The sequence below is a fragment of the Halichoerus grypus genome, chromosome 5 (assembly GCF_964656455.1).
Source record: "Halichoerus grypus chromosome 5, mHalGry1.hap1.1, whole genome shotgun sequence".
NCBI lineage: Eukaryota > Metazoa > Chordata > Mammalia > Carnivora > Phocidae > Halichoerus > Halichoerus grypus.
In genome coordinates, this window is record NC_135716.1 from 167370749 (window position 1) to 167396409 (window position 25661).

Here is a 25661-nt window from a genome sequence, read left to right on the forward strand (position 1 = left end):
ATGGTATCCTAATTACTATTTGTTGTGGGGGGGAAGAGTCACAAAAAGATATCCCCTCCAACCTCAAAGTAGGAAAGAGGGAAATAAGATAGCTTTTCGGGAGTTAAGACTCTAAAACTCAGTACCATTTGAACTTTCCCTCCTCCTTGGCTTCCCTGATACCATGTTCTCCCACCTCTGTGCCTATTCTTTCTGGTTCCTGTGGATAGAGGAAGGGCAGTAACAGGCAATCTCTAAATGTTGAACAACCTTGGGTCCTGGTCCTAAGCTTGCTTCTCTCACTTCCTACTTTGTCCCCAAGTGACATTATCCACTCATCCTGTTTCATGGCTCCTACAGACTAGTGATTCTCAAACTTCTTAGTCTCAAGACCCCTTTCACTATTAAAAATTACTGAGGATGCCAGGGGCGCCTGCCTGGGTGGCTCAGTCGGTTAAGTGTCTGCCTTGGACTCAGATCATGATCTCAGGGTCCTGGGATCAAGCCCTGCATTGGGCTCCCTGCTCAGCAGGGAGCCTGCTTCTCCCTCTCCTCCCCGCTCATGCTCTCTCTCGCTCTCTCTCTCAAAAAAAAAAAAAAACTTGAAAAAAATTACTGAGGATCCCAAAGAGCTTTTGTTTATAGGGGTTATATTTATTGATATTTACCCCATATTAGAAATTAAAATGGAAATATTTCATATTATTTTCATTTAAAAATAACAAAAATGGTAAGTTAACATGTTTTAAAAGAAAAGTAAATATATTTTCTAAGACAAAAGAACTTAATAAAAAGAGTGGCATTGCGTTACATAATGTCTAGCTTAATGGAAGGTAAGTGGGTTCTCATACCTACTTTTGCATTGTCTGTTGCAATATGTTATTTTGGTTGAAGTATATAACGAAAATACAGCCTCACAAAGATAATTAGTTGCAATAGGGAGGAGTATTTTGATAGCCTTTTCAGATAATATAGATCTCCTTCTTTGATACTGCACCAAAACTCCACAAGTAATGGTTTCTTAAGTTACAACGTAGAATCTGAAACCACATAAAGGAACTATTGGTACCTTGCTCTGTTAAAGCACATTGGTCTAGTTTGTGTTATGCACAGGTCTTTTACACACGTATGAGTCTGTTATATCATACATTGGTCATTTTGAAAACAGTGACTCACTGAATTTAAAGATCTTCAATGTTAATATTCATTATACAACACTGTTGACATTTGTTTTTATCACCACAGATCTCGTCAAAAAAACCTTTTAAATATTGAGAAGTTATCAAGCTCATTATGGCAGATACAAGTTTTCCTATATTCTCTCTTTTTTTGCCTAGAAGTTCAAGTTTTATCCTTGGCAACAAATACTGTCAGTTGTTTTTCTTGAAGTGACAGCTCAGTTCATTCATTTTTAAGAAAATGTCTGCCAAATACTCATATCTGAATAACCATTGTTTTTGTCTGGTTCTTTCAGATGGCACTTCTTTCAGATGGTACTTCTTTCAGATGAAAAGACTGGCTAGTGGGGCTTGCAACTCAAACAACTGCACAAGTGCTTTTTCCTCAGAACAACCATCATAGTGCAGTTTGCAGCAGCAGGACTTTATGTGTACTTCCCATCCCACAATACAGAATACTAAAGAGATATATACGTTAAGGGTTGAAATTTAATAAAACTAGTAATTTTTATTGCTTCACATCAAGGACATGTTAAGTAAAACCTGCTTTTTTCTAGTTACTGCAAATGCATGGTGTTAATAAGTCGATGACAGTTTGATGCTATTTGCCTTAATCCATGCTAAGGTGACAGTAGTTTTACTTTTTTTTTTTTTTTTTTGCAAATTTTATTTATTTTTTAAGATTGTATTTATTTATTTGAGAGAGACAGAGAGAGAGAACACAAGCAGGAGAGGGGTAGAGGGAGAAGCAGACTCCCCGCTGAGCAGGGAGCCCAATGCATGATTCAATCCCAGGACCCTGAGATCATGACCTGAGCCAAAGGCAGACGCTTAACCGACTGAGCCTCCCAGGCACCCCATTTTTTGCAAATTTTAAATGAATTAATTTTTGTTTTGCAAACAATGTCTTGATACTACAATGAAAGTAGTTTTGACCTCATGGATTCCCTTGAAAAAGTTGTGGGGATTCCCAGGGGTCTGCAGACAACACTTTGAAAACTGCTACTATAGACTATCTCTCTGTCAATGACGCTTCAGTTTTTATTCCAGTCTGTGCCTCGCTCCTGATCCCAGACCCACTGGACCCTGGAACAATGAAAGAAATGTCTTGGGTTTTATCAAAGGCCTGAACTGCTTGAACTCTGAAACCCATCCCCTCCAGCCTTCCCCAGGACTATGCTCCTTCAATTATTCTGTCCTCCTATATCAGCAAACCTTCCCCTGCCATCAACATACAGTCACATGCTAGTATTTCTTCCCATTCTTATAAATCTCTCCTTTGATCCCATAGACCCAGCCACTTCTCCAGTTCTCCATTTCCTTTTGTAAATAAAGTTGTTTCAAGAGTTGTCTACACAACTCAGTAAAGCTGAAAACAAAAACAAAACAAAATGACTTTGAAGGAAAGAAGCGAGGGAATAAAAAAATGCCATTCTTCCTCCAATTTTCTGAAATGACCCCGCATTGGTTAAAGCCAACTCAAAGACAGGAGAACAAGAGAGTTGAAGGAAGGTGAATGTAGACGGAGAGGGGCAAGACAAGGTATCTTTCATAGTTTACCCTTTTTACTGATTACATCCTAGCTCCTCTCATCTGGGGGAAAAGTTTGTAATATATAAATAAATAAATAAATTTCCATCACCCTCTTTAAAAAAGAGAAAAAAAGGGGCACCTGGGTGGCTCAGTCGTTAAGCGTCTGCCTTCAGCTCAGGTCATGATCCCAGGGTCCTGGGATCGAGCCCCACGTTGGGCTCTCTGCTCAGCGGGAAGCCTGCTTCTCCCTCTCCCACTCCCCCTGCTTGTGTTCCCGCTCTTGCTGTCTCTCTCTGTCAAAATAAATAAATAAAATCTTTAAAAAAAGAGAGAGAGAGAGAGAAAAAGAAAGCTGTCTACAATATGGTTGTCACTTCTTTACCTCCAATTCACTCTCACAACCACTCCAATCTAGCCTCTATTCCCACCACTCTAGTAAAGACCACAGTTGTTGTTCTGTCCTCATCTTACTCAACCTTTCAAAAGCACTGAGTAGAAGTGACCACTCCTTCTTTCTTAAAATATTCTCCTTACGTGGCCTTTACACTCTCCTGGTTTTGTTTCCTTTCTACTTCACTGAGCACTATTTCTTGGGTAACTTTTTAATCTCCTTAGCTTGTAATCAACTTCTAAAAGCTGGAGTGTCTCCACAGCTAGATCTTGGGCCCTAGTCTCTACACACAAAATGCTAATAGCAATGCTATTAGGGAGATGGGACTAAGAAGTAACTTTTAATTATCTTTTCAAGATCATCAGTATTAATATAGTTATATTTTTAAATGGATAAAAATTTATAATTAAAAGAAAGCAGTAACAATCATCTGTAATCTCACTACCTCGAGACAACACTGTGAACATTCAATAAATTTCTTCCTAGTCTTTTTCTTTTTTTTAAAGATTTTTTTTTTTTTTAAATTTGACAGAGAGAGAGACAGCGAGAGAGGGAACACAAGCAGAGGGAGTGGGAGAGGGAGAAGCAGGCTTCCCGCTGAGCAGGGAGCCCGATGCAGGGCTCGATCCCAGGACCCTGGGATCATGACCCGAGCCGAAGGCAGACGCTTAATGACTGAGCCACCCAGGCGCCCTCTTCCTAGTCTTTTTCTAAGATCAACATGATCACTTATAAACACTAAGTTGAAGGAAGCAAAGAGAATTTTTTTTTTTTAGGATTTTATTCATTTATTTGACAGAGAGAGAGAGGGAGCACAAACAGGAGGAGTGTCAGGCAGAGGGAGACAGAGAAGCAGACTCCCTGCCAGGCAGGGAGCTCTGATGCGGAGCTTGATCCCAGGACCCTGGGATCATGACCTGAGCTGAAGGCAGATGCTTAACTGACTGAGCCACCCAGGCGCCCCAGCAAAGAGAATTCTAACTCAACCTGCAGATAACACTAAGTTGGATAGGACAGCTAAGTTGGATTCAAAACATGATCTGGAGGAAGGAAAGGGACTGGAACTAACATTATAGAGTGTCTCTGTGTTGGACATGATGAAAAAGCTGAACTTCTGGACTGAAGGCCCGGCTTTCCATGGACTGGTCAGGACAACACTGGACAAAGTGCTTGACCTTTCTAAACCTTTTTTTTTAAAATACCCATTCCCTATATACCTCCCCACATTACTTTGAAGCTAAAATGAGAAAGAGAGAGAGAGAGAGAGAGTGTGTGTGTGTGTGTGTGTAAAAACACTATGTAAACTCTAACTTTCTTTGCAAAGGTAAGAATAATTATTGTCCAAGCCAATAGTAAAAACAGTGGTATGCATTTCAACAATCTTTTTCCAAGCACAAAGCAAATAATATGACCAAGAAATAATTTCTGCATGACCATGCCAATCACCAACCTTGATTCACCTGCCTATATTTACCAGCCTAATAAAACTGCTGGAAAGGAGAGGTAACCATCAGGTATGACCTGCAGAGAAAAACTTGTTTACACCCTGAATAATGCAGAGGGTTCTCTATAGACAGAGAATGGAGAACTGGCCATCTGCATCTAGTGTGCAAACTGGATTTCTTACCTGTAGCTCTGCTTCCAGGCCCAGCCGCCTGATAAAGGGGTCAGTGACATGGTAGCGCCGCTCAAAGCTCAGGGCACCCCGCTCCTGGGGGACAGATACAAACTCACAGTTTCATTAATTTAATTCAATATGATTTACTATGTGCCTATTACATACCCAGCACTGTGCTGGGCACCACAGGATCTACAAAAGGTCTGCACTATACTTGGGCAAGGATTAGAGAATAATAAAAGAGTATAAAATAAAGCACAAAGTTGTGCTTGTTGGGTTGCCGAAGAAGAAGAAGGAGAAAAGAGAGAGAAAGAAAGGAAAGAAAGAAAGAAAGAAAGAAAGGAAAGAAAGAAAAGAAAAGAAAAGGAAGGAAGGAAAGAAAGAAAGAAAAAAGAAAAAATGAAAAAAATTGAAAACAACAAAATAGGGAGTTTCCATTGTTAGGTTGGAGAGGGTGGGCATCATCTTTAGGACACATATTGTGGGGGATATTCATAGGAAAAAAATAACTTGCAAGGTCCCTCCAACTCTGATTCTGTGCCTCTAGGAAATGGTCCTTGCCCTTGAGGGCGATCCATTCTAATGAAATTACAAAAACCCCCACAAATGGACAAAGCCCCCAAAGGATTCAGGGATGCAGGGAAAAAATATATGAAACGTAGATTGATATGCACCAAGTACACGGCTCATTTAGAGGCATACACTCAATCCTTTTTGATGATGATCACAGCTTATGCTGCATGCCACTTATTTTTTAAAGATTTTTAATTAAAAAAATGTTTTTAGCACTTAACCTTTTCAAAAAACTTGTGTTCTTTCAGATTTCATTATGATCCACCTAGAGGCAGACATTATTATCATTTAACAACAGAAAACACAGGGAAGTAAAATGACTCAAGTCTTATAAGTAATTAGGGCAGTGGTGAGATTAAGCTCCGGACCCCAGTTTGGGGTTCTTACTATAGAAGCACATCATGTCTTGGTGGAAACTCTTCCATTAAAGCCCTGTGCTCCTTTACTGCAGGTTTCCCTGACAAAGCCTGGGCTACCCTGCTAAATGAACGTGACTGCCTGGTCATTCATTCATCTCACAGAATGTACAAACTGTACAGGTCAGGTGCAGGAGACCCTTAAAGAAAAGAAGAAAGAGTCTAAGCTGAACTGGGACTAAGACTCTTCCTGGTTCTGTTACATGCACAACTTAGCAGCTGGAGCAACATGAAGATGCCACATTTTCTCCTGCCACAGCACCCCCCATAAACCTACATATGCACACACAGTTGTGTACGCACATGCACAGCACACTGATGGCTCCCTTCCCTCACCAGCTTTCATTAATTTCAGCAGCCCAGGTACAAAGCACTGGGACAGAGGAGTCTCCATGAATTCTATGTTCTTGGGCAAAAGAAGATGGGAGTTAAGAGACCTTGAGTCTAGTCCTGAGTCTGCCACTAAGTAGCTGTGTGACTTCAGGCAAGTCACCGACTTCAGACCTCAGTTTCTTCAGGTGTAAAATGAATCTGTTAGGAAGAAAGGACCTCATGCTCTTGTTCAAAGGTCTAAGGTGCTTACCTTGATCTGCCTACGGATGAGGTCTCTAGTTATGTTGACTTTTGCCATCTTCTCTTAATGGATTCAACAGCAGGAAGCTATAGAAGGATCTTCAGGACCCTTGAGCATTCCAGCCAAGCCCAGGTCCACAAGACACACATTTAATTACCTGGGGGGAAAAAACCATCAAACCTTGAGGGATGGAATAAAGTGGATTCAGAGCCCTGGTTCTACCCCTAAAACAGTCCACCAGCCTACCTAGTGAACTGGCTATTGCCTATGATTTATGACACGGTGGGCTGGCCCTGCTGCATAGTGTTGAAGAACCTTTGCAAGATGAAAAGGGTAGGATGGGGGAGACAATGACTCAGAGCCACAGAAAGTATTGGAACAAACACTGAAGGAGTCATGTATGCTTCACCAGAAAATGGAGGGTTGGATAGGAGTATGAAGGAAGATGGGAGCATATCCTGAAAATAAGAACAAGGCATGTAGCAAGAAAGATGTCAAGTTTCACTTGCTCAGTATGCATCTGTGGCAATTATGCATTAATTATACTTTGAATCCCTGACCCTCATCTTGGCTCTCCCCAAAACCAAATCAGTATCACGGAAAGCACTCAACCCTCTAATAGATTCACAAAATCAAAGGGTGGACAGGAAAGGTAAAGGTGATCATGTCTAAAATCCAATCTGATAAAGAAATCCCTCTTCACTATCCTGGTAGGTAGGCTTTCAGTCTCACCTCTTGAAGCAACTCACTCCTTTGTTATAAACTCTGATGGTTAGAAAAACCTACTAATTTCATTTATGATAACTTACCATAAGAAAATGCAAAATACAAGAAACACAAAAGTTCTATACCCAAGCATATTCATCACAGATTTTGTTTTTATTTTATTTTTTTATCTTAAGTAGGCTCCACGCCCAACCTGGGGCTCAAGCTCAGGACCCTGAGATCAAGAGTTGCATGTTCTACTAACCAGGTACCCCCATCACAGATTTTGTAAAAACAAAAAAATTAAAAGGACCAAAATTTCCGATGACAGAGGGATGGTTAAACAATGTATAGCCATTTGATATTAAGCAGCATTAGAAATGTTACTTATAGGGGCTCCTGGGTGGCTCAGTCATTAAGCATCTGCCTTCGGTTCAGATCATGATCCCGGGGTCCTGGAATCGAGCCCAGCATAGGGCTCCCTGCTCAGCGGGAGGCCTGCTTCTTCCTCTCCCACTCCCCCTGCTTGTGTTCCCTCTCACTGTCTGTCTCTGTCAAATAAATAAAAATTTAAAAAATCTTTAAAAAATGCTACTTATAAAGGAAAAATGCTTACATCACACCAAATGTTTATATGATAACATGATGCTTTTTCAATAAATACTATTATCAAAGCTATGTTTAAAAAAGGAAATATAAACGGGGTGCCTGGGTGGCTCAGTCAGTTAAGCGTCTGCCTTTGGCTCCAGGTCATGATCCCAGGATCTAGCCTCGCATTGGGCTCCCTGCTCGGCGGGGAGCCTGCTTCTCCCTCTCCACCTCTTGTGTTCTCTCGAATTCTCTCTCTCTCACACAAATAATATAAATAAAAACAAAATCTTTAAAAAATAAATAAAAAAGGGGGGTGCCTGGTTGGCTCAGTTGGTTGAGCATCTGCCTTCAGCTCAGGTCATGATCCCTGGGTCCTGGGATCAAGCCCCGCATCAGGCTCCTTGCTCAGCGGGGAACCTGCTTCTCCCTCTCCCTCTGCCCCCCACTCCGCACTCCTGCTATCTCAAATAAATATTTAAAAAAATAAAATAAAAAAAAAGGAAATATAATAATAGCCATCTTTGAATAGTAGCGTGACTGATTTTTTTCCTTCTGTTTGTGATACTTGCAATTCTTTTCTACAAAAGCACATTAATATTGCATTAAGAAAAAAAAGAAATGCTAGAGGAAAAAAAAACCACTAGGCTTTCAAAGAAAGTTCTGCCCCCTGTTATTTCCAACTTTTGGTCCTGATTCCACCACTGAAGCCACACAGGAAGTTTAGTCTTTCTTCCCCATTATGGACCTTTGTGCTGTGACGATGGCTTCCAGGGCCCACCAAGCCTCTCTGCCAACCCTCCCAAGCCAGCAGGATTCCCAAGACTTCTGGATCTCCCGGCCCTGGTTTTCCATCAGCTGCCCTCCTACAGATTCCTAGCACACCATCCTGAAATCATATTCGCTCCACCTGATCTGTAAGCAGACTCCTTTTCCTTTGGCATTTACTCACAAAAGAAACTCTATATAAACACTATGTTATTGCAAATTTTTTTCTTTAGCATTAGGCATACAGTAGGACAATAAAAATCTTGCCACCTGATTAGATGTTCCCATTCAGCCCGAGTTCTTTGGGGCTTATGCCTCCATGATCTATTTTGGGACCATAAGCTCTTAAAAGGGCAAGAGCCTTCCCCACAATGTGGAAGACATCCAGCATTGCATCTTAGCATTACCAGGGAGATATGAAAGTCACTGGCACTATTTAGGATCACAAAACCTGTGAACATGAAGAACACCTAGGGATGCCAACTGGGAACAACTATGGTTTCATGATAACTTTCCCAGGGGTCTCGGGCCACCAAATTAAAAATGTGAATTTGGACAAATTGGCATGAAGTAACACTGGCCTGCAATTATGTTTATGTCCCTGGTTTGTGATATAATGGTCAACCCCCCCCCCAAAAAAAACCCAACAGTAATTTCCCCCACAATCACCAAGAATATAAGGTGAGATTTATCATAACAGAAAGAACACCAAAGTCAGTGAGTACATCTGGTAATAAGTAAGCTATGTGGCCTTAGTCAAGTCTCGATCTCTCCACATAGGCTCTCATTCCTGTGTCTCATAGGCACAGGAACAATTAGAACAAACACTGAAGGGCCATATATGCCTCACCAGAAAAAGGCCCATATGCTTCACCCCCAACACCCTTTTTCTTGGAAGACTACTAAAAAGGTCAAATGAAATAATGTAGGTGCAACGTTTTTTCTTTAATTTTATTTTTAAAAGAATATAAATACTATGATCAACTAATCTTCGACAGAGCAGGAAAGAATATCCAATGGAAAAAAGACAGTCTTTTCAACAAATGGTGTTGGGAAAGTTGCCATATGCAGAAGAATGAAACTGGACCATTTCCTTACACCATACACAAAAATAGACTTAAAACAGATGAAAGACCTAAATGTGAGACAGGAATCCATCAAAATCCTAGAGGAGAACACAACCAGCAACCTCTGTGACCTCGGCCGCAGCTAGACACGTCTTCACAGGGCAAGGGAAACAAAGGCAAAAATGAACTATTGGGACTTCATCAAGATAAAAAGTTTTGCACAGCAAAGGAAACAGGCAACAAAACCCAAAGACAACCGACAGAATGGGAGAAGATATTTGCAAATGACTTATCAGAGAAAGGGCTAGTATCCAAAATCTATAAAGAACTTATCAAACTCAGGCGCCTGGGTGGCTCAGTTGTTAAGCATCTTAATTGGGATCTGGAATCAAAAAAATCAGAGGACCACAGAGTGTCCATGCTGGCAGCAAGGTGTGGCTATAGTGGCCAGTAAAGCCCAGTCAGCTGGTGGTAGTGGTGTAAGCTGTATAAGCGGCAGCAGTGACCTCATGGTTTGGTTCTGTGAATGATTTTGGCTGAGAGTCCGGGCTGCTACCCAACTTCCCTTGTTCTAGCCCATTCTTCAAGCCTGGCTTTGTGGCTTTCCCTGATATTTTGTGAGTTTCCCTAATAACCTTTCAAAAATCAGCCAGAGTTGGTTTCTGTTGCTTACAGCTACAAAACCTGATACAGAGGAACCCGCTCAGATGACACTCAAGCTGAAATACGAATGACAAGAAGTCACAAAGAACTTGGGGAGGGAGCTTCTGAGGAGCGAGAACAACCACTGTTAAGGGTGCAGGGGAAGACTAGTTCAAAAGGTTGTATGGTGGATGTTACTACTATCATCATCTTACAGAAGTGGAAACAGAGTCATGGACATGAAACAATTTTTACAATGTCACACAAGTAATAAGTGAAGCTGGGGCAGGGACTCAAACCCAGAGCTGTATATATACTCTTAACCACTTTGTATGTGTGTAAATTACTAGGGTACGTAATATCCTAGAGTAATGATCAGTATGACAATCCACCATAAGAGTCAACTAAATTGTTACTACTCATTCATTAATTTTCTTAAAGCATTAACTGGGTTTGTACCAAGTACCAGGCACTGTGCTAGACATGGAGGAATACTGACTGGGATGAAAGACACAGCATCTAAGAAAGCAGAGAATCAAAAATCAAAGGCAAGGGACTTTAGCTAAGATAGGTGTGTGCTTAGAAAAACTAAAAGGAACAAAAGAAGGAAAAAGCAGAGAAAGTAGACCAAAACCAAAACCAAAACCAAAAACCCACCCTCACTACAAGTCAGGTAAATGGTAAAATGGGAAGTGGGATTTAAAACAGTATCAGAATGGAGGCAGAGGTTTAAAAATCAAAATGTCAAATTTAATACAACTACTGCTCAGTATTTTGGTGAACACTTCTGTTCCCATCCTGAGAAGAAACGGTAGCACACCAGCAGATAGCTCGTTCTGGAGCACAGCCCACCTTCACCCCCCTTTCAGGCAACATGGATTCAGTGCCTTCCACAAACTTTTTTAGGCAGGCAAGCATAACTGGAAAGCCTTCTAAGTAGAGATTATTTAACAGGTTCACATTAGGAGGGAAATAACCCCAAATCTATAAGGGGCATAATTTAGCTTCATACTTTGATTCCAAAGTCTCTCAAACACAAATAATCAAATCAATAAAGGAATAGTTATTTGAATATGACAAGATTTAATCACAGTCAAATTTTAAAAGCATTATTTTAAGGAGTGTTTTGGAATAGTCAATTCTATAGAACAAAGAGAACTCATAGATACAGAATGACATGATGGAGACATTTGGAATTGAAGAAAGGAAGTCATATATTTATGATTAAACACCAGAAAAGACTGTAGCAAGGGGATTTCTATCTCTGGTGCAGTATGCAAATTATATGTGCAGTTCTGCTGAGATGCAAAAGACTGAAATAAGTGAGTTCAAGAATCCATAAGATAACATTTTCAATGCCTATTATGCCAGCACCACACTAGACTTTGAAAATACAGCAAAGAACAAGCCAAACACAGACCCTTCTCTTCAAGAGCAAACAACATAGTTGTCATGAATTGAGTATCAATGGCACCAAGGCTATTGTGACCATAACACCGTAGATGGACTGGAAAAGGCTAATTTAACCAAATGACCAAAATTAACAGCGAGGACAGTAAATTCAGAAGGAATAGGAATAATAAATTAAATCTTATTTATACTCATTTATCATACATCTTAGAAGAAAGCACAAAAATGACAGTGGGGGACACAAACTAAACATATGGCAGGAGAGCAGGAAAGGAGACATGGAAATCACCAGCAAAAAACCAGGACTGTAACAGACCACAAGCAACTTTTTTTTTTTTTTAAGATTTTATTTATTTATTTGACAGAGAGATAGGGAGAGCAGGAACACAAGCAGGAGGAGTGGGAGAGGGAGAAGCAGGCTTCCCGCCAAGCAGGGAGCCCGATGCGGGGCTCGATCCCAGGACCCTGGGATCATGACCTGAGCTGAAGGCAGACGCTTAACGACTGAGCCACCCAGGCGCCCCCACAAGCAACTTTTAATGTGTATTCTTCATTCTAAGGATAACACAGTGAACTGAATATACCCTTATGTTTGCCCTTAAAGCTCTAATGACACTGAGGGCTAATTTGCAGAACATGAAAGCTCAATAAAAAATCTCTCTAGCTAAAGTACAAAGGTTTAGGAATGGCATCTGCTGTCACTGAGGATACTGCAAGCCTACTCTAGTTGACACTCAATAAAAGGAGGGAGAAGGAAGCCAGTTTCTGGGAGTTGGGAATATGAAAAATACAAAAATGCCTAAGGCACAGGGGAAAACATATGACATAATGTTATAAAGAAAATATGAGCTGCCATGCATAGGATACTCCTCCCAAAATGTATTCTATACTCCTAGAGCCTAAAATGCCTAGCATGTCGCCACTTAACCCTATCCCTTCCACAAACTCCACAAACTTTTAACTGAGGCTACTGGGAAACTTTTCCATAGGCAGATCTCTGTATTACAAAGGAAGTTAATAAGAAAATTCAATTAACAGCTCAATTTGGAGGAATTAATCTACTTCATAATGCAAAGGGTACCAGTAATATAATAGCCTGAGGTTAACAAGCCTTAGAACAAAGCACACCTGGCAAAGATTACTCACCTGGAACCAAAGATTGAATGGTACTATCCAAATAAACACGAGGAACCACCCATTTCAGGTGTGCCATAGTCCTTATTTGGGTTCTGGTTAATGTAGCAGAAAGGGAAGCAGACTTAAAATACTGAGGCACTTGGGCCTGAAGTCTAGGCCCCTCATTGTACCAATTAGTACCTACTTAGGCAAGTTACTCAACCTTTCTGAGTTTCAATTTCCTCATGTGTAATATGGGGATGCTCATCTACTTCAATTGGCTGTTGTGAGGAATAAATGGTAAAATATATATGAAGGTACAAAATAGTACCTGGATTACAGTGGATGCTCAACAGACATTATTAGCCAAATCTGAACTCTAGTAAGACTTGAGAGCTCCTGATTATGCTCAGTGGCATGGTTACAACATTTCTCCCTTACTTCCTTCCCTACCAGAGCAACAAAGCTGACACTGGGGATTCCATTGTAGGGTGGTGAGGCACAGAGAGTGGGATGACGTTCTCACTTCTGCTGGCTTAGAATTGCAAGATCAGGAGGAAAAAGGTGACTTTGTTAAAAACAAAGGAACTCCATACAACAGGGTGTATGAGAAGGGTTATACAGGATTATTCACAATAGCTAAAAGGTGGAAACCCAAATGCCCATCAACTGATGAATGGACTAACAAAATGTGGTATATCTATACAATGGAATATTATCTGGCTGTAATAAGCAGTGATGTGCTGATACGTGTCACAACATGGATGAATCTTGGAAGACATTATGCTGAGTGAGAGAAGGCCACATGTCGTATACAGGTTTCTCCTGCTATCCAAAAGTAAAGCGTTCCTATGAAACCTATCCTAAGCTGCAATGACATAAAGTGAAGAAGCAATTACCGTTAGTTTATATGGAAAAATTTTTGAGCTTTCCCAGACCCCAAAAATAACCTCTCTTAGGCTTTTCTGATACCATCTTGCTAACGGATGACCAAAATAAATGGAGATAAAGCACAGAGGCTCACAGACACAGTTCAAAGCTATGGTGGCTTGAGCTGAGTGTAGTTCCCAGGGGAGAAGCTGGGAGGTGCCACGCTCGCTGCTCAGGGTGTACACTGCCTCTCTAATGGGCTCACTGCAAAACAAATGCTGACCATGATATCTGATTTTCACCCTTTTCATAAAAGCAAAAATCCTCTTCGGATTTCCCTTGGTAGCAAAAAAAGGTGCTGATGTAGGTCTTTCGTAAAAGTGAAATGGCATAATGTGAACTTTCAAGAATCAAGGGATGCCTATGATTCCACTTACATGCAATGCCCAGAATAGGCAAATCTATAGGAATAGAAAGATTTGTGGTTCCTTGGGGCTGGACGGATGGGGTATAGAGTAGTGATTGCTAAAGGATATGTGTTTCCCTTTTTTTTTTAATTGAAGTGAAACTCACATAACATAAAATTAACTATTTTAAAGTGTACAATTCAGTGGTATTTAGTACACTCACAATGTTATGCAACCACCACCTCTAGGTAATTCCAAAACATTTCCATTGCACCAAAAGAAAACCTCATACTTATTAAGTAATCAGTCCCTCTTCCTTCCTCCCCCCGCCGCCCCCCCCCCCCCCCCCCCCCCGGTATCTGGCAACCACCAATTAACTTTCTGCATCTATGAATTTACCTATTCTAGATTTTTCATATAAATAAAATCCTACAATATGTGGCCTTTTGTGACTGGCTTCTTTCACTTAGCATGATATTTTGAGGTCCACCCATGTAGCACGTATCAGTACTTCGTTCCTTTCTATGACTGAATACCATTCCATTGCACTGCTATATCACATAGTGTTTATCCATTCAATGGTTGGCTGTTGTGAATAGTGCTGCTATGAACATTCGTATACAAGTATCTATTTGACCACCTGTTTTCAATTCTTTTGTGTATATACCTTGGAGTGGAACTGCTGAGTCATATGGTAATTCTATGTTTAACTTTTTGAGGAATTGCCAAACTGTTTTCCATAGCGGCTGCACCATTTTACAATTTCAGCAGCAATGTACAATATTCCAATTTCTTCACATCCTTACTAATACTTGTTTTTTTAAAAAAATTTATTTATAGCTATCCTAGTGGGTATGAAGTGATATTTCATTGTGGTTTGATGTTTATTTTTGAGGTGATGAAGATGTCCTAAAATTGACTAGTGATTGTTGCACATGTCTGTGAGAGTATTAAAAACCACTGAATTGTATACTTTAAAAGGGTGAACTGTATGGTATGTGAATTATATCCCAATGAAGTTATTATTTTTTTTTTTTTTAAGATTTTTATTTATTTGATAGAGAGAGACACAGCGAGAGCAGGAACACAAGCAGGGGGAGTGGGAGAGGGAGAAGCAGGCTTCCTGCGGAGCAGGGAGCCCGATGCGGGACTCGATCCCAGGACCCAGGGATCATGACCTGAGCCGAAGGCAGACGCTTAACGACTGAGCCACCCAGGTGCCCCGAAGTTATTATATTTTTTAAAAGGAACTACTGATACAGGTAATAATATGGATGAATCTCACAGATTCTGAGCAAAAGCAGCCAGACATAAAAAGGTACATACTTGGGGGCGCCTGGGTGGCTCAGTTGGTTGAGTGTCTGACTCTTGATTTCGGCTCAGGTTGTGATCTCAGGGTCGTGAGACCGCCTCATGTCAGGCTCTGTGCTCAGAGTGTGGAGTCAGCATGTCCCTCACCCTCTGCTCCTCCCTGGCTCACGTTCTCTCTTTCTCTAATAAGTAAAATCTTTTTTTTTTTTTTAAGATTTTATTTATTTGACGGAGAGAGACACAGCGAGATCTTAAAAAAAAAGTACATACTGTATGATTCCATTTACACTGGACTCTTGAACAACACACGTTTGAACTGTGGGTCCACTTATACATGGATTCTTTTCAATAAATACAGTATAGTACTGTAAATGTATTTTCTCTTCCTTATGACTTTAATAAAATTTCCTTTTCTCTAGCTTACTTGATTATAAGAATACAGTTTATAATACTTAAAATATGTGTCAATTGTTATCAGTAAGGCTTCTGGTCAACAGTAGGCTATTAGTAGCTAAGTTTTTGGGGAGTCAAAAGTTATATGCGAATTTCTGACTGCATGGGGGGGCAGGGCTGGTGCCCCTAACCCCCACATTGTTCAAGAGTCAAATGTATATGAAGTTCTAGAATAGGCAAAAATGCAGTAAAAAAAAAAAAAAAAGTGTTGCCTGGGTGGAGACTGACAAGTAAAGGACACCTGAGAACTTTCTAGAGTGATAGAAAGGTTCTTTATAGTGACGGGAGTATGGTTACATGGGTATTGGGGATATGGGTTACATGAGTATACCCATTTGTCAAAACTGCACAATCAAGATTAATGAATTTTAGGGCACCTGGGTGGCTCAGTCATTAAGCGTCTGCCTTCGGCTCAGGTCATGATCCCAGGGTCCTGGGATCGAGTCCCACATCGGGCTCCGTGCTCGGCAGGAAGCCTGCTTCTCCCTCTCCCACTCCCCCTGCTTGTGTTCCTGCTCTCGCTATCTCTCTCTGTCAAATAAATAAATATTTTAAAAAAAGATTAATGAATTTTAATATTTGTAAATTTTACTTAAAAAATAGAATGGAGGTGGAAAGCACAGGAGGTATGGATAAAATAAGAATGGCAGAATGTTGAGTTATTGAAATAGGATGACAGATATATGGGGGTTCAATATTCTGTTTACTTCGTATGTATTTGGAATTCTCTCTAATAAACTCCTTTAAAAAAAAAAAAAAGATTTATTTATTTATTTTAGAGAGAGAGAGAGTGCACGAACAGGAGGGGCAGAAGAAGAATCTCAAGCAGACTCTGCACTGAGTGTGGAGCCTGATGCAGGGCTTGATCTCATGACCCTGAGGTCATGACTTGAGCCAAAACCAAGACTCAGATGCTTAACCAACTGTGCCACTTAGGTGCCCCTCTAATAAAGTCCTTTTAAAAATTCGGGGCGCCTGGGTGGCTCAGTTGTTAAGCATCTGCCTTCAGCTTGGGTCATGGTCCTGGGGTCCTGGGATCGAGCCCCGCATTGGGCTCCTGCTCAGTGGGAAGCCTGCTTTTCCCTCTGCCTCTCCCTCTGCTTGTGTTCCCTTTCTCGCTGTGTCTCTCTCTGTCAAATAAATAAAATTTAAAAAAATTAAAAATAAAAAAATAAAAATCTTTCTTTCCTATTACAGTCATTCAAAACATGGAAGACTGATTAATGAAATAGAAAACCATTAATCATATATAGTTAAAAAAATCAGGTTTAAGACATATCTATGGCCATCTTAGCCTTGGGGGGAAAAAGAGACAAACCAAAAAGTGTACATATCTACAATGTTACAACAAGAAGGATATGAATCGGGGGTTGCTTGGCTGGCTCAGTTAAGCCGCTGCCTTCCGCTCAGGTCATGATCCCAGGGTCCTGGGATCGAGTCCCACATCGGACTCTGCTCAGCAGGGAGCCTGCTTCTCCCTCTGTCTGCCATTCCCCCTGCTGGTGCTCTCTCTGACAAATAAATATAATCTTTAAACAAAGAAAGGGGACGCCTGGGTGGCTCAGTCGGTTAAGCGTCTGCCTCTGCTCAGGTCCTGATCCCAGGGTCCTGGGATCGAGTCCCGCATCGGGCTCCTTGCTCAGCGGGGAGCCTGCTTCTCCCTCTGCCTCTGCCCCCCCCCACCCCGCTTGTGTGCTCGCTCTCTCAAATAAATAAAATCTTTTAAAAAAAATAAACAAAGAAAGAAAGAAAGGATATGCATCAGGGCGCCTGGGTGGCTCAGTCAGTTAAGCTTCTGACTTCCGCTCAGGTCATGATCCCAGCCAGGGTCCTGGGATTGAGCCCCACCTGCATGCAGGGAGCCTGCTTCTCCCTCTCCCTCTGCCCCTCCCCCTGCTTGTACTTTCTCTCTCAAATAAATAAAATCTTAAAAAAAAAAAAAGGATATGCATCAAAAATGTGTCAGTGGTCTTCTCTCTGGTAAGATAACAGGTGATATATATATATTTTTTCCTGTTCCTCTGTACTTTCCACGTATTCTATTGTGAACATTTATTGTTTTTATAATAATATAGAAATAGCCATTAGGAACCTGCTTTGAACTGAAAGAAACCTGAGTCTGAATCTGGCTCTACTATACACTAGGTTGTGTGATCTTGGGTAAAATTATTTACCTTTAAGTTCCTAGGTTTTTTGTTTTTTACCTGCCATGTAGGTATATGTAATAATTTCTACCCCATAGGGTTATTGGGAACATTAATGAGACAATGCATTATAAAAACACTTAGCAAATACCTGGCATGTGGTAAGTGCTCAAGAAATACTGGCTATTTTTTATGAAGATAGTAATAGCACCTACCTCAGAATTGTTGTGCAGATTATATGCGATAACTGGCACACTGTAAATACTTAATCAATGTGAGTGACAATATTATTTGCAACAAGAAAAAACTGTTTAAGAAAAGCCTCCTCTCAGCGGGATGCCTGGGTGGCTCAGTCAATTAAGTGTCTGACTCGACTTTGGCTCAGGTCATGATCTCAGGGTCGTGAGATCAAGCCCCACGTGGGGTTCCATGCTGAGCATGGAGCCTGCTTAAGATTCTCTCTACCTCTCCCTCTGTCCCTCCCTGCCCCTCTCTCCCTCTTGAAAGAAAGAAAGAAAGAAAGGTCTCTTCTCAAAAGGTTAAACATAGAGTTGCCATACGAAATTTCACTCCTAGGTATAACCCAAGAAAAATGAAAAACGTAAGTCTACATAAAAACTCATAAATGAATGTTCATAGCCCCAAGTAGAAACAACCCAAATGTCCACCGATGGATAAATGTCCATAAATGGGTAAGTAAAATGTGATATATCCATAAAATGGAATATTAACCAGCTATAAAAAGGAATGAAGCACTGATTCATGCTACAACAGGGATGAAACTTGAAAACATTGTTATTTGAAAGAAGTCACAAAAGGCCACATATTATATGAATCCATTTATATGAAACGTCAAGAACAGCAAAAGCTACAGAGACAGAAAGCAGACTAATGGTTGCTTGGAATTGAGGAAGAAGATGGGAGTGATTGGGGTGGTGGTGATAGCTAAAGGGTATGGGTTTCTTTGGGGCATGATGAAAATATTCTGGAATTAGATAGTGGTGATGGTTGCACAACTTTCTAGATATATTAAAAAAGGCAGAATTATATGCATTAAAAGGGTAAACGTTATGGCATATGAATTATATCTCAATTTTAAAGAAGAAAAGTCCCCAAACCCTTTTCTTCTTTCCTCTGCCTCAAAATCAGAACTTAGGAAAATTTAGTTCTCACCCTTTCCTTCGTCTGTCTCCTGCCTTGAACTATAATTATTTTTGTGGCTTCTCTTTTCTTTAAAAGACTAAAAGCATTCTGAGGGCCAGCTCTTCATCTGATTCATCTACTGACCCTCCTAGGTCTCCAATACAGGCTTAGCAGGTGCCAAGAAGTACGTGCTGAATGAATGACAGCATGACTATCTTGCATACATACAGTGCTTTATACCTATCAGAGTGCTTTCATTCACACCTTTAACTCGAACTTTACAACAATCCTGTGAGGAAGCTAGAAATTATCATCCCTTTTAACAAGGGAGAACTGAAGCACAGTGCTATGTGGTACTGAGGAATAAGGACTGGTCCAGGATCTAGGGTCTTGTGCTCCAGGCAAGCCTCTGCCTCTAACTAGCTGAAAGACCCTATATGAGGCATTTCACTCTCTCAGACTATTTCCCCAGCTGTAAAATGAGAGGTAGACTTTGAGATGAGTTACAAAACCTCTTCCAATGCTGCTATCCCATGATTCTAAGGACACACCGCTAGGAGAAGTAGAGTGGAGATGGAACCCCAATCATCTGTATTCTTTTTCCTCTGAACATTATGCCTCTCCCCAGCAGGAGTGACCACTGGCCCTCTTTCAACATTCTGAATTACGCAAAAGATGTATGCAAGTTTCCTTTCACTCTATTTGCAGTGGTTTACCTACTGGAGCAATCCTATAGAAGAGAAAACTTCCAAAGCATAAAGGTCATTGGAAGTAGCATAGTAAAATAGAGTTGGGCGCTGGAGTCTGACACACCTAAGGTTCAAATCCCAGTTCTGCCACCTATTTTCTGTGTGACTGCATTTCTAAACCTCAGCTTCCTAATCTGCAAAACAAGGACGATAATGCCTACTTTCACAGAGTGAAGAGCCACACATGTAAAATGCCTGATACCAAGCCTGGTAAAAAATATTTGGTGAACATTCAAAGCATTTCCTAAGTGTTACCTGACAGATTCCTTATAAACCTATGAGGCAGGTACTATTATTATCCTCACTTTACAGATGAAGGATCTGAGGTGCAGAGAAGTTAATTTGCCTCAAGTTACAGTTATTAAATGGAGAGTCAAACTAGATAGTTTAATTCTAAGACCCAGGTCACTAGCTACTAAAAAACTGTTACTATCTTTAATCAGATCATGTGCAAGCAGTCTTACCTAAAAGAAGCTCTTAGCATTCCTTAAAATTAAGCTAAGGAATCAAAATCACCTTGACTCTGCCAGTCTCAAACATAAATTTCCTGAGCGTATTTTGGGGTCATGGACTAAGCTGGCACAAGGACAGCATCTGGGAAAGGTTTGGTTGGTAGGATAGGCCCATCAACAAAACATCTTCGGAAAAGTTCTTTGCCATCTTCGAGGCTCCTGGCTCAAATGATTCCATAGGGGGTTGACTAAAGCTTTCTCTGTGGAAGTCTATCCTAAGAAATGCTTCACTTTGTGGGAAAACCTGGATGAAAACTCACCTCAATGGCTTCTCTACATGAATGGGTTCTGTATTGCCATTCATGCTTTGTGAAAAATTTTTCTTGATGTTTTCAGAACGCTGCTTTTCAGTGATTACAGCTAATTTATCTGCTTTCTCCTAGGGCCACAATTACCTAAAGGTAGTGAAAGGGAACAGAAAGAGGAAAAGGAGCATACTTTGATAATGCTGTCCTCTCTCACTGTATTTATGAGCATCTGCAGTCTTGGATTTTGCCTTTAACTTGCAGCTTTCCAAATTCTGCCACAATTCAAAGTATGTCTCATAGGGAAGCCTTTGAAGTTTCACCCTCCCCTCCAACTTTCCTCCTAGCAGAGAGGTTAAGGAAAACTAAGTCAATCAGTGTGGAAATGCTTCCTTTCCAATTCAATTGCAGCTGTGTTACATCCAGATGTCTGACTCAAGAAGGAACCAGGTAAGCTACCGGCACCCAAATACTCAGGTCTCAACTGATGAAACTCCAAGACCAGAAATGCCTGACTCTCATTCTAAGAAAGGCTCTCTAAAGGTACATGGAGAGGCAGTTTTGTGCTTTCTGAAAATAAAATCTGGGGGTTATGAACAAGGATAAAATTTTGCCACCGTCCCAAGAGCCCCTGAATAGCTACCTGGGTAACGTCTGATCCTGCTCTGCCCAACTCTCCAAGAAAATGGGGTTAATACCTCCCCAGATGGCTACAGGGAGGATTAAGGGTTATTATTCTTGGCATCCAGCTCTATCACAGCTCTAGCAATTGTGACCTTGTTCATCCTAAAATAAGACATTAAATATAAAAATGCAAACAATGCTCCCTGAATCTGACTCTATAATAGGGTGAGGACTTTTTTTTCCACAAGGCCTCTGACACTGCCTCCTATACTCCAACCTATTGGCTGAACCCTCCTCTTATTCAGGCCTCAAGTTTGTAAGGTATTAGTCACTAATGCCACAAAGCCCTTCAAGGAGTCGGCAGCTATTACAAATAGTACAAAGAATGAACCCCAGAATTATCAGGGTGTGTCAGGCCTGAATTCACCCTAAAGAAACAAAGCAGTACCCCTTTACCCCAAACCTGGGCTCTCAAGGGCAATCAGTGAGGTCTAGTGAGAAGTGTATATTACATCATGTAGTACTCATAAACCCACTGTAAGGAAGGTACTATCAAAAACGTCATTTCACACATGAGGAAATATAGTTTAGAGAGGACACATAATTTACCCTACGTTACACAGCTAAGAAGGTACAGACAAAGGTTCAAATATCAGTCCTACTACTAGCTGTGTAAACTACAGGTTAGTTGTTTTTTGTTTTTTGTTTTTTTTTTAACTTTCTGGAGCCTCAGTTTCCTCATTTGTAAAGTGGGGATAATGAGGGATGCCTGGGTGGCTCAGCTGGCTAAGTGTCTGCCTTTGGCTCAGGTCATGATCCCAGGGTCCTGGAATCAAGTCCCACATTGGGCTCCTTGCTCAGTGGGGAGCCTGCTTCTCCCTCTGCCTACTGCCCCCCCTGCTTGTGCTCTCTCTCTGACAAACAAATAAGTACATACATAAAGTGGGGATAATGATAATTCCTACCTCATAGGGATCTAAGGATTAAATGAAATATTGTAGGAAAAGTGTCCAACAAGTGCCTGGCACACAGCAAATATGCAATATGGGTTAGTTTTTTCATAGATCAATACGACAGGAGTTTGACATCATTTCCATATAATAATAGGGTTTAAAATACTGAAAGACTACTTAGTCCAATTACCTACATTAAGTATGAACTCCTCTACCAAATCCTTGATAAGAAGTGGCAAAGCCTCTGCTTGAATACACTCATTCCCTCACAAGGTGGCCCATTTTGCTTTTAGAAAGCCAAATTCTCAAAAACAAAAACAAAAACAAAAGAAAGAAAGCCAAATTCTCTCCTACCAAGCCAACATCTCCCGTCTTGGAATTTCCATCCCTTGATCCTAGTGCTGCTTTCCAGAATCACAGAGAGAAAGTCCAGTTCCCTTTCTACACGACAGTTCTTCAAGTACTTGAAGGCAGGTATCGTGTTCCCCCAGGCTCTTAGCTTTGGTCCTTTCAACTCTTCATGTATCACAGCCCCAAAGGAGACAGGCCCTGGTTGGAATTCTAAACCTTTCCCATATTTGCAGTGTGACCTTAAGCAAGTTATTTAACCTCTCTGTACTCGTATCTTCATATGTATAATAGGGAAAATGATTTTTGCCTCACAGAGCAGTTATGAGCGCTAAATGAGATAAAGTAAAATACTAGCTAGTACACAGCCCAATAGATACCAGGCCCTCAATAAATGTCAGTCACTTTTTAGAATGTATTCTAATTAGTAAATATCTCTCAAAGTTAGCCAAAGTTAGTTTCTGATGGAACTTGCCAAGGGTTGTGCTTTTGAAGCCAAGGAGTTATGTGAGTCTCTCTGCAATGGCAGCCCAAAGATGAAGTGGAATCCAGAAAGGTAAGGATGAAAGAAGAAAGGAATCAGGATCATTCAATCAGTGACCCAAAAGAAAGGTAAGTATCACCATATTACATGTTGTTTATGATTCCTTCTTTGAGACCCAGGACTGCACATGTGGGCCACATTCCCTAATTCAAAAAGGAGAGAAGAAAATATTTAGAAAATAATTTAAAAATTATTGAAGTCATAGTTCTGGGTCTTTGCAGCAGTTGGCCCCTCAAAGTCCAAAGATACTTAGCAGAGGGCTTTAAGATTTTCAGTTGTATCCTTCCAGGTCCTGAAGTCTAGGTATGTGAAAAAACCCTAATATGATGTCCCATGAGTCACTACTGAGTTCCTTCCAGCTAGAAAATTTGTCAGCTGCATGACAACTCTAAAATCCCTAAGTGGCAAATCGCCAATGTTAATACCATCACCATAATCATTACACGTATTCTCTTTCATTAACTGCAAGGGAAGGAGTCTCAGGTAGAAATATGAATTGTTGTTCTATTATTCTTCAGAGTTGACCCAAAGCACTGCTTCTACAAATTGACAGGTGGCTTGAACATAAGTGCCCCCAAATAGGTCAAAATACCCCAGTATTAAAGCAGCAGGAACACAAACTATGGCAGAAAAGGTTTTTCCATCTGCCAATGAAACACAACAACCTGCAATGAAGATCCATTGTTAAGTCTCAAGAGTCAGCCCAAACGAGCCTTTCTAGTTACTCCCTGGTCTGTGCTAGAGGATCCAGTTATTATACTCAGCAGACAAGTTTCAATTCCATCCAGAAATAGCCTTAAGTGGTTCCTTCATTTAGTGAAGACACTAGCCACTCAGGAGGGACTGGAAGGTACAGAAAAGCTTCGTTCAGACCACTAGGCATACCTGTGCCCTAGGCAGAGATTTCATAGTGTCTTTGAGTCTGGTGGTGTCTGAATAGTTTCTTCTCAGAACTGTTTAAGGCTTTGTTAAAAGGGAACGCTTAACTGCCACTTTACCCTGATCATCTACCCCATCCTTGGGAAGAATGGGGAAGTTATAGACACCCTATCAGGTTTCTAAACTCAAACTTAAGAGGAAAACTTTAAAGTTGCTCTACCACTACCTCAGGAAGTTTTTTTTTAAAGTCACAGAAGAAAAGGACTTTGAGGAAAATAGTCAAATTAGGCAGTTAGACTTTAGTCATTAAGTCCTGATACCTCTTTTCTAGAGACCCTGGTGGTACACCTACAGAGGAGAGTCAGAGGTCACTAAGCAAATTCAATCTGGCTGGCAAGGGGGCGTCCCACTGCAGCTTTCAGTGACAAGAATTGGATCCTGCTGGTTCACAGTCTCTCTTCTATTCGACACTTCCTATTTCCCGTTGAAGTGGGTCCTGAATAGCCCGTTCCCAAGTAAAGGCCCTCTGTAAGGGCGTTACAGTCGCATGGTGGAAACACCTTAGCAGAGTTGAGCTTGGTGCCAGGATGGGCCACTGAAGGCATCTGCGGCTGCAAGAAGCCTGGCCACGGAGGGACGGACACACACACACGCACACACACACACTCTCTCTCTCTCACAGAGAAAGAGAGCGGGAGAGCGAGCGAGAGAGAGAGCGCGAGAGCGAGAGCGAGCGAGACAGAGCGAGAGCAGGAGAGCAGGAAACTAAGAGAGCAGGTCAGGTCAACGTAGCCCTCCCGGCATTTCCACCTGCCCCCTTCTTCCTGAGACCGGCGCCAGATCAGATGTCAAACAAAAACTCCGCAAAAAAGTCCCGTGATGGGACGACTTCCACCTCTCCCTCGGCAAAGCCTCCCTGGACTCCCAGAGCCTCCCCCACCACCCAGGTCCCGGCCAGCCCTCCATCCCCACCCCGCCCCCGGCCCACTCTGCCCTTCGCCCCAGCGAGGCCTGCCCCCTCTCGGGACACCTCGGAGCCCCGAGGCTGGCGGCCTCAGGCCCCCCGGGCCGGCAGGGCTGCGGCTGGCCCAGAGCGGGCGGCCCGTGTGCCGGGACTGCGGGAACCGGTTCTCGCTTCGGCGCCCGGCGAGGGCAGGGGGCGGTGGCTACCAGTACCTGTCAGGCCTCTTCCCAGGACCAGCGGCGGCGCAACTTCAGGAGCCCATGTCCGTCCGGGGGGCCCGGCCCCTCTCCCGGGAGGGGGGGGCGCGGATCCCGGGGAGGGGGCTGGGGGGCCCGGGCAGCTCTAGCCCCTTCCCATGCTCCCCGCCCGGCGCCTGGCCGGGGCCGGACAGCGCCTCCGCCCGCCCCTGCGCACCGCCTCACACCCGCGCTCACACACACTCACACTCCCTCGCGCGCTCTCACACACGCACTCCCCTCCCTCCTCCTCCTCTGTTTATCTCCTCCAGCTGTCTGGGGACCCAGGAGAAGCCCAGCACCGCGCCTGCGCCACGCAGTCTCCGCCCCCGCCCCGCGCCTCACAGCCGGCGGCTACGCTACGGAGAGAGCGTCCGGCGGTTTCCAGAATGGCTAGCCGGGCCCCTCCCCCGCCCCGCGCGCCCGGTCAACGTCTGCTGCCGGCGGTGCCTACTAACCTGCTAGTGGGGGAGCCCCGCACCGCCGCAACCAATCCGCTCCTGCGCTCGTCGGACCCGCAGCCAGTGGGCAGGCGGGAAAGCCGGGCTAAGCCCCGGGGCATCCTGGGAATCGTAGTTTTTCCCCGTGGAAGAGCTCCTGCCCAGCGGGCTCACCCCGCCCAGTTGCCATTAGTTACCCTGACGCACCTCCCACCCCACATCCAAGGAAAATGCTCCCTCACGTTGCTTCTGGGGCACCCCTAACACTCACCCATTGCCCC

The 25661-nt window shown here is 42.4% G+C and overlaps 1 protein-coding gene across 5 annotated transcripts in view; it reads right to left on the reverse strand.

Annotated features, from left to right (window-relative positions):
* Positions 1 to 25224, reverse strand: part of WDTC1 (WD and tetratricopeptide repeats 1) — a 64895-nt gene extending 39671 nt beyond the window's left edge. For 3 of the 5 annotated variants that reach the window (XM_036116461.2, XM_036116459.2, XM_078073593.1), the window contains exons 1-3: positions 24917 to 25224; positions 6272 to 6419; positions 4709 to 4792 (exon numbers count right to left, since the gene is read on the reverse strand). In XM_036116461.2, the coding sequence (XP_035972354.1) occupies positions 4709 to 4792; positions 6272 to 6319 (132 nt within the window). In that variant the 5' untranslated portion in view covers positions 6320 to 6419; positions 24917 to 25224. The remainder of the gene's footprint in view (positions 1 to 4708; positions 4793 to 6271; positions 6420 to 24916) is intronic. The other 2 variants (XM_036116462.2, XM_036116456.2) reach the window with 2 other exon arrangements.
* Between the last annotated feature and the right edge of the window lie 437 nt (positions 25225 to 25661).